Here is a 10340-nt window from a genome sequence, read left to right as displayed (position 1 = left end):
TCAAGTCAGGCCTGGAGGAGGGTTTATCTTAGACTGGGATTCATTTCCAATTCAAACCCGGGACACTATGCAGTCTTTAGTTTAGAGAATATATATAATTTAGAGGTTACTAAGAAATCTCAAATTGGAGTATGTGAGAGTCAACTATAATTAGAGTTGTGGCCAACAATATTAATTAAATATAGACCATGTCTATAAAATATTAATAAGAATGTACACAAGACAGTAGATATCATCCTGGGCTAATTACGCCCATGCTTACAGCGACTCAAATACTCTTAACTCATACATACCTCGCAACAAGGCTTTATCTCTGGCCAGCTCCATCATTTTGCTTCAAGAGCAAGTAGCTGAAGTTAAAACTTCATTTAATTTTTGTCCAGGGCCCGAAGATTTCATGATATATCTCATTAGTAGCCACGGGTCATCTACATAATTATTTTATTACTTCATGAATAGTTGCAAAACAATCTTTCATTTATCATTTTCTTATGTTTAACCCTTTATATCTTGTATATATTTTGATTTATTATTCTTCTATTCTATTCCTTACATCCATTTTAAGTTCATAGATTTTCTTTTAATTATAATTTTTTTCATTTCAGTTAGGTTAAGATAATATGTTTAATTTACTATAGTATTTATAATAAATTTTCTAATACACATTCATTCTGTCGATTCATTATACATTCTTTGAATAAAGTGATTTGTCTTTTCAACAAAACGGTTAGGATACCTACACAACAATATCTGTGAAAAATTTGAAGAAAATCGGAGATGGTTTACCATTTAGTTCATTACTGCGTTGAGAGCTGACGTGACATGACCCTTTACCAAAATATTTCGTGGAACTCCGATTGGGAACCACTACAGAAGTACAGTATTGGCCGTGCAATAATACATGATATACAGAATTAATTATTCCTCAAGAGTACTTCAGATGAAATTCTTATGGAAAAGGAAAATTTGTTTTTTAGTAAAATTATAAAAAAAGGAAAACTTGAGTGAAAGTATCAGTTGGCTAATTAATTCTTAAGGTGCTTTGAAATTTAATTACAAACTTTGATTAGCAAGAAACTTTCATATAAATATCTTACGTAGGTTTAAAAAATTATAAGCTGTTTTCACATTAATTTTTTTTTAAATATACCTAAAATAATCCAGTAATGACATATAACAAAAATAATCACATATAAAAACTACATATTCCAATATAGTGCTACATAAGTGAGATCCTTCTGTAATATGTTTTACCATAAATGGACTGAATCACCTACAGTACTGCTGCCAATATAATTTTTCATTCTTTGTCCACAATAATAACATACAATTATCATTCACTAAGGAAGTATATAAACCTCTTAATTTTTTCAAAAAATATAAATGAAATTATGATAATAATTTGAGAAAAAAAAAAGAACAATTATAAACTATATAATAAAACTATAATAGTACTTTAAGCAACAGTTGGGTAATGCATTAGTTTCATTTAGAAACAAAAATTAATTATAATCAGCACATTCAATTTTAATTAATTAGTAATTTATTTGAACAGGCAGTACCTCCGAGAAGACAAGGATGGAGTAAACATTCTTTCTTCATCTTCGGAGGGATAGCTATAATGAGAAGATCTTGACAAAACTCGAATTCTACAAGAACGTATGCTTCTTCTAGATGGTCCAGCTATAGAGACAATTAAAAAAGAGAGCATACAAATTAATCATATAATAAAGGAATTGCTATTAGTATATACCATTTTTAATTATAAGAATTTATTATTTTTAACATATTGAATGAAAATATAAAATGATAGGTTAATTTTATTTTTGTAATTAAAAACCACAACCTGACCCATGTATTTTCTTGAAAAGAATCAAAATAATTAATGCATTCAAAAACAGAATAATACAAGATATATTTTAATTAATACTTAAGAATTAATGAACTTCAAATAAAAAGAATGATTAGATGCAAGGAACCATATGAACCAAAGTAATGATTTACATTAAATAACCCAAAAATAGCCAAACAAAAATATTACTTAGGTCAACAGCAACACAAGTAGAATTAGAGAATCATATCACTATATAAGTATTTATCTAAAACCTAAGTCAATAGGGTTGAACTATTACTGAACTGGTAATGCTACAGGTGAGGGGAACTAGTTTGGTAAGTAGGTTTCATTGTCCTTTTTTCCAACCTCTGGTGACTACCTAGAACAACAGTTCCCAAAATGAGTGCCAGAGGTCTTACTAGTTGTTTTTTTCTTTTCCCCCCATATAATCAATCACTCTAAGATTAATTGTGGCTGCGAAATTTTGTTAGATCAACAAGAGTGCTGTAATTTTTTTTAACCCAATAAGGGTGCCGTGGCAAAAAAAAGTTAGGGAACTATTGATCTAGAAGACCCCTTTCAAGCAAGAATGGGAGTATTGATCAATCAATGTCACGGGAACAGCTGAGAAATAAATATTAACTGCCTCACGTGGAAATCAAACCCACTAAACACCAATTCTATAGGACTCTTGTCTTAAAGTGTCATCACAGCTTCCATCCAAGTCAATAGGGGAGACAAACTAAACAAAAAATCATAACCATCTCTGGTTGATGTCTCCATGAACTGTTGATGTAAGATGTGCAGAATTTTGACATTGTGCATGTACTATTCATGAATTTCTGTGCTGATGATGTTTCATAGGTTAAACATCAAATGGTGAGGTTGCCCCCATTTTAGAGAATCAAGGCTTTGTGGTTGGAAACTTCAGAGTGTATTTTTCTACATGTACATATATCGCCTGTAAAGGTCTTATGATCCTTCCATTAAAGTTTCAAGTCAGGCCTGGAGGAGGGTTTATCTTAGACTGGGATTCATTTCCAATTCAAACCCGGGACACTATGCAGTCTTTAGTTTAGAGAGGTATTACAGATGCGACATGGTTAGATTTTCGATTATTAACATAACAGTTTTCATTGCTCCAACCAGGATATAATCCTATCAGAGATTACTTGCATTTAATCAGTAGCTACAACTGGATCAGAATTTTACATCATCTGCTATTATGAAATAAACAAAAATCACCATAAATTAACCACAGCATAATATCAAGGCTATTGACCAGTAAATTGAAGCTAGTAAGCAATAAAAGAATACTAATGATTTACTTTTTTTAAATTCTTCAATGTCTCCCATTTTCGAAATGAGATTGAAATTGCATTTAATTTTCTAGAGAAAGATTGAACACAGTTTTGAAATATTGAGTGTAAATTATTTTTTCCTTAAGCTAATAGTTTCAGTTAAGACACTGCTAATTAATTCCATATTTGTCTTGAATGAATGAATGAAAAAAAAAAATTATTCTGGTACATATTAGTCCCCTAAGAATAAACACAATGAACATTTGAGTGCCAATTGTCAGGCATAAAATGGTAATAATAGTTAATAATGTTATTACGAAGTAATAACACAATCAAAATAATAAATAATAATATAAAAAATAAAAACAAAAGTTCTGAAGTTTTAGACTTGATAATTATAAATACTCAAAACATAAAGTAAACAATAACAATAGTTTACAATTCGATATTGAAGTAAAATATATTATAGAAAAAACACATTTGAGGAAGATTGACAGTTTCGTGTTTAAATACAATAAATGAAAGAGTTTTACGGATAGATGTGGGTAGAGAATTACAGAATGAGGTAGCATGGATTATAAAGGATTTTGGAAGGAAACCATTCAATGAGAAGAATATCGTTTCCTTCAAGAAATATAACTGAACTGGTATTTAAGGAGTACGGTATCATTTTTGATTTTTTTGTTGGTCCAATCACCGTAAAAACTAACCCTGACTCTCCAATCGAAGACTTCTCTTCCCACTAGATATGACAAAACGATTCCTTAGCTCACGACTCCATACATTGTTTTTAGGCTGGTAATCAATCTCAGACTCCTCTCCTGAATCCTGTAAATAATGGTCTATCAGAATAAAATTTACAGAATTAAACATTAGTAATTAAAATCAAGTGAAAAAAAACGTAACACTGCTTTTCCTATTTAGTAGCCATTACGCTTCTTTTATGGTATTAAATTGTATGTAGCCATTATGGCATTAAATTGCTAAACAGAACATTAATCACTGCATTTATTCATCTAACTAAAGTTTAATTTCTATTTCTCAGTATTCAAATTTTAAGTATAACCACTTTAAGATAGCATTTTCCACCAGATATTCTGCAGATATTGGCTAAGGGATCCAGAAGATAGGAAATTCATTGGGAAATGATGGGATTTTTTTTTTATTTAGCTAGAAGTTCCAGAAAGACCAGAGAAAACCTACATATTACACAGTTACTTATTAATATCGATACTTAGCCATTTATGAGAATGAACTTTTGAAAATATTTTGATAGGAACCACTGCTTTAAAGAATATTTTACAATACTATAATAATGAGAACAAGTAATTAAAGGTTTTAGAAAAATGTTATTCTAATAGAAATTAAAAAAAAAAAGAATATAAATAAATATAACAAAAAATGAAACAATTCTCTTACTGGTGACATAGGAATGTCATTTAGCCTTGATAAATGTGCAGTGTTCTATGTAACCAGAAAAAGTGAGGAAATATCAGGGTTTGGCAATAGAAATAAAGGAAATGTACCATTTAGAAGGTGTCACTACCACTCATAATATTCACCAATGGACTGATACCTAAATCAACAGTGGCACGTACAAATTATTTAAAATAACCTATGTATAATAACTATCCTACAAAAGAGCGCTCTCTTGGCATTCTCTCCTTCTTCCCCAGTTTTTTTACCAACTGAATCTTTAGTACATTGGATAAGAATTGCATCCCACCCTGTACCATCATCTCGCTGAGTTTATCGGCAATTCTGTTGTAGCGTGCCAGGAGTTCTGCGGCATACTGCCCATTTGACTGTCTTGGCTTCTTCGTCTTCCTAATCATCATAAATATGTCCTCTTCTGGGGCCCACCGTCCTCCTCCAAACGCCTTCTTCAATCTTGCATTGATCAAGCTCCAGGGTGTCTTCTCATCTGCTTGAGGATGCTCCTCTTTACTCTGCAGACAACCACTGCTTTTAGTGCCTCCACATCTTCGCTATCGAGTAGATTTTCGATAGACTTTGCTTCAATTCGGCTTATTAGTCGGTCACTCCCGACTTTAAAAAGCGATTTAATTCTCCATTTTTCCCTGGTGAATTTTTCTAAATCTGATACCGTCTTCCTCAGGTCATGGGCAGTTGCTGTACAGACCTTAATCCATTCTAGCCTATGTACTAAGAGAGGCTCAACAGTCAGTTCTCTTAGACACAGCACGTATTATTAGAAAATTTTTAAATTTTTGAAAACAAAATAATATGAAGGTGGTAGGTCTCCTACTTCAGATACTCAACTTGCAATAGAGAGAAAACACGGATAATAATAATAACTATTATCATTACCTTCCTTATAGATTTAAGAAAAAAGAAAGCGGGACTAATTGATGTCGGAATACCAAACGATAATAATATAAGCTCCACTGTGGGAGAAAAACTAAGGAAATATCAGGAATTAGCGATTGAATTTAAGGAACTGTAACATTTGGAGGGTGTTACCACTCCCCTAATCATTATATCCACCAATGATCTCATACCAAAATCCTCAGTGGCAGGAGTGAATGGTTTGGGAGTGCCTATTGATGTACAAAGAGAGGTTCAACAGTCGGTTCTCTTGGATACAGCACATATAGTGCGAAAATTTATAAACAATATATAATTTTTAAAAAATATGAAGGTGGTTGGACTTCTAGGTCCTCCACCTCAGATACTCAAACCGCAATAGTGAGAAAAACCGACATAATAATAATAAAGTGGAAATCTAAGGAACTACATGGAAGATTTTACCACAGTTTGCCAGAAAGAGTATCTATTCCTCCTGAGTACATCCCTAATATGACTTCACAAGGGTGCCCTTTTTCCGAAACAGAAAGATTTATTTTTGCCATACAGGGCCAGGTGATAACTACCACGACCTACAGACCCCAAATATGTGAAGAAGATATTACGGAATCTTGTCAGCTAAGCAGAACAGTGTTCAATTCAGCACATAAAATCAGGCTGCCAAGTGCTTGCTGAGAAAGAATATTTACTAAGGCACAACAATATGGCTAAAATCGTCTATCAAGAATTAGCCAAAAAATTAAAACTTCTGAATGACATTAGGTCTTTAAATAAACCCCAAAAGTGATCATTGGTAGACGGGATGTCAAGCTCTATTGGGACCTGGCCATCACCACCGATCACACTATTATTCACAATAACTCTGATATTTTGCTAATCTCTAAGAGAGAAAAAGTGTAAGGTCTGGGTAGGTATTACTTTCAGTGAAAGCTAGGAATAAGGAAAATTCCTATATAATAATAAATAAAAACAATCAATTTTCTTGATATAGAGTAATATGACAAGTAAAATATACAAACAATATGAAATTATTAACTAATCCACTTGATATCTACTAGAACTAATCTAAGCATGTTATTTTATTTCGAAAGGGCTAATATGAAATAAATCATTAACAGTCACAATTTCTGACACCATTTTTACCCTAATAATATCCAGGGCAGTAAAATTATTAACAACATAAATTATAAAACTAAAAATATAAACAAACTGGACAATTTCATAAACAGAGAAATAGAACATAGAATTCTTTTTAAAAGTCCTTTTCCTTCTTAATAGCTCTAAAGAAAGAGAATTTGTTCAATTTATTTACTTATTAGTGCTACAGCCTAAAAACCAACCCGAATATGAATAATTTTTGGACCCAAAAAAGAATTTGTCTTTTTTATTTATTCTACCCTTTAGATAAACAGTTACATAATTCTTGGAAACGATGATTCACCCTAGATAATTAAAATTCACACTTCTTAAAATAGAATATAGCTAACTGTGCACATTTTTCACTTAAAACTATTCAGACTACCTTAATTTAATGCATTACTTCATATCATATACAAGCTACTTTACAGCTTTGAGCAAAATCTCAAGCAGAGACAGCAGGTGAGTATGTAAATATTCTCAAGGATTGATTCATATTCTTCTGATAATAATTTCAAGAATCAGAATAAGTAGTATTTAAGTATACCCCCTACCACAATCCCTTGTCTAAACTAAATTTTTGGAGCAGATCATTAACCAGACTCAGCAATTGGTTTCAGAGAGCATTATTATAAGCACAATAAATTTTGTTGTTGTTCCTATCAAAGGCAATTAATTTTTTTCTACTGATACTAACATTTGCCTGACAGAAATTTATAAATAAATGATGTAAAGTATTGGATTGTGTCATAAGAAATATCAGTTTTCACAAAAAAAAGGTATTTAGTAAAACTTTATGAAATCAAAAAATTTTTATTCAAAATATTACCCATCATTTTCTATACATTTTCCCCAATGTGTTATCAATTTTTCAATCCCAGAACTGAAAAATTCAAGGTTATGTGAAGAAATGAAGTAAGATAATCCATTTTTGACCAGAGAATCATTTTCAAAAATTTAACTTTTAAGGAAGTAGTCTAAATTTCTGAACAGATGGAAATCAGTCTGCCAAATAAAGTAGTTATGGAAGGACTTCATAACACAGTTCATTTAGTTTTTTAACTGTCTGTCATGAAACATGAGGTCTGGCGTTGTCATGTAAGAGTATAGATTCCTTCCGATTAACAAATGCAAGTTGTTTCTTTGACATGCTTTTGATGCATTATGTCAATAACGCAGCAGTATGATGTGAATGTGGTGGTATCAACTCAGGGTAGGTAAAAAAGAGAAATGAATTATTCTTTTTATTGACCACCATACATAAACCAATAATTTCTTTGATGAAAATTTGGATTTGGCATGTGACCTGGTCTTTCGTTGATATTTAACGATTGACCTGACCGACACCTGTTACTATATAGAATCCAATTTTCATCACTATGATTATACTTTTGAGAAAAGGCTGGTTTTTTTGGCTAGTAAGTAGTGACACGCATGACTCATAACGCATCAACTGCTGCCACTCATTACATTCATGAGGTATTCATAGATCTAACTTTTCCACTTTACCAATGGTCTTTAAGTGTCGAGAAACTGTTGATACACTTGTATTCAGTTGTGCTGCAAGTCTGGTTTAAATGTTTGGTATGGGTTTTCTTCCACAGTAAGCCTAAGTTCATCGTCGTCTATTGGAGGTCTTCCTCTGGGTTTCTCTAAATTAGTAAATGGGCCATATTTCATTACTTGCCCAACTGTCCTTTCCTAATAGTTCAAGCAGTTTTCGAATTTTTTAACTGAAAGCTACCGATAAATGCCAATCTTATAAACCATTTTTAGAATGTGACTTATTCCCATAAGCTTTGCTCAATTCTCTTGCAATCATAACAACAATTATTGACAATATTAATCTTAATCTTAATTTTCCATTCCTCTCCATTTTCTTATGGAATAACAGTATCAGAACTCGATAGGTTTTAAAAATGTCACTGTGTTGTTTCTGTTTAACTCATAGAAGAGTTATGCAAACAAAAAACAATCATATTAATTTAATTGCAAAGAAAAATAACTATTTACATTAAATTAAAAAAAAAAATGAAATCATCTTCTTCCTAAAATCTGAATCATTCCCAAATGATAATCTAATTAAAATTTCATAGATATATTAGTTTATCAAATGGTCCAGATGATTTTTGTAAAATTTAAAAAATGGAGGGATTAAGTCCTTGAAATTCATATACATTTTTCATCATACACACACATGCAGACATGTACGTACTGCATGCGCACGCACACACACAAAATAAATAAAATGAAAATCCAGAAATGCTATTTGGGATATTAATGAAGAGTATGGGGTAGGAGGCTGTGTTTCTACATAGCCAGAAAAATATTGGTTTAAAAAAAGATTAGAGAGGTATCAGCCTCAAAATGAAGTCTCGATAATCGAATCATGGGTAGAGATCATCAAATGTTGGTTGAGGTAGGTTTAAATATTAAAAATGACAGCCTTAATTTTGAGACTTAATCTTAGTAGAAGAATAAATTCAACTATCTAACATGATACTAAAAAGTGGACTAAAGTGTTCCCATCTAAATTAATTATGTAGTCTAACAGCTAGGCATATGATATTTAAACAAATTAGATTACTTATGAGGTAAAGTTAAGCAGTTATTCTCTTCAGTTATTTGTGTTAATTACAAATATGATGATTCAGAAATCAGAATTGGTGGCTTTAGTAAAATGAACTGTAAAAAAACCATTCTTTTTAATTTTTTTTTCTTTTATTCAGAAAATGTGCATTATATCCAAAAGTTGTTCAGTATAAAATCACCTTAAAAAAACATCCCATTACATTTAAAGCTAAAATAACAATAATGAGTCTAAGAAAGTGTTCTAGCTAAATGTTTTCCAAAATGGCAGACTGCCAAATTCCAGCATTCACTATTATTGTTCCTTATCTTTTGAGCTATTGAATCTGAATCTGGAAGAATCAAACAGAATTTTCCACTATATTTTGAGATATTTGGAAAATTTAGCCATATGTTTGCAATGTTTTTTTTTCACTTATAATTTTTAAAGTATGGGTCAAAATTGAACAAAAAATTACTTTTTTTCTAAAGAAAACTAAATTAGCTACTATTTGAGCTGAACTGTTATTGGGTAGGTTTCTAAACATTAAAGACAAAATATACTGTAGAAAAAGCAATTTCTGTAGTTGGGATTTCTAATATTTACAGTTTAAGTCGATTCATAGTGTAAAAAAAAAAATTTTTTCTCTAGAGATCATGTCTTACAAAAAATTGCGAATGATTGAAAAAAATCTAATAAGTCACTTCTTTTATTGTTTCCTTATTTTTAATGGTTGCTTAATCAGAATCCAGAAGAATAAATAAATATTTCCTAATGCGTTAGAGATATTTGACAAAAACTAGCAAACGTTTTTTAATTTTTCACTTCAAATTTATTATGTACGTGGCAGTGAAAAATTACAATAACCTTTTCTAAAGTAGACTAAATTTGCAACAATTTGAGCTAGGCCGTATTTATGAGAAATCCTAATTTGGTAGCTTTAATAAAATTTAAACTGAAATAGAAAAAAATAAAAAAGGAATTTTTCTCCCTTGAAAAATATATATTGTATTAAAAAAAGAGATTCAAACAAAAGTTATTCAGCTTAAGGTTGCCAACATAAAAGGTCTAATTATATTTAAATCTAAAACTTTAACACTGCTTCTGTGGGTCAAACCTCATGGAATGGTAGATATTTCAATAAAAATTGCTTATTGACAACATTACTATA

General features: G+C 30.9%; 1 protein-coding gene across 3 annotated transcripts in view; it reads right to left on the bottom strand.

Moving 5' to 3' along the window:
* The window catches only part of LOC106682021 (ATPase family AAA domain-containing protein 2), a 75278-nt gene that overhangs the window by 57344 nt on the left and 7594 nt on the right, over positions 1–10340 (bottom strand). For 2 of the 3 annotated variants that reach the window (XM_067046127.1, XM_067046128.1), the window contains exons 2-3: positions 3846–3963; positions 1563–1683 (exon numbers count right to left, since the gene is read on the bottom strand). In XM_067046127.1, coding sequence (XP_066902228.1) covers positions 1563–1683; positions 3846–3963 — 239 coding nt within the window. The remainder of the gene's footprint in view (positions 1–1562; positions 1684–3845; positions 3964–10340) is intronic. The other variant, XM_067046129.1, reaches the window with a different exon arrangement.

The sequence above is a fragment of the Halyomorpha halys genome, unplaced genomic scaffold (assembly GCF_000696795.3).
Source record: "Halyomorpha halys isolate HHAL.00 unplaced genomic scaffold, Hhal_1.1 Scaffold384.1, whole genome shotgun sequence".
Lineage (NCBI taxonomy): Eukaryota > Metazoa > Arthropoda > Insecta > Hemiptera > Pentatomidae > Halyomorpha > Halyomorpha halys.
This window is presented reverse-complemented; position numbering and strand designations above follow the sequence as displayed.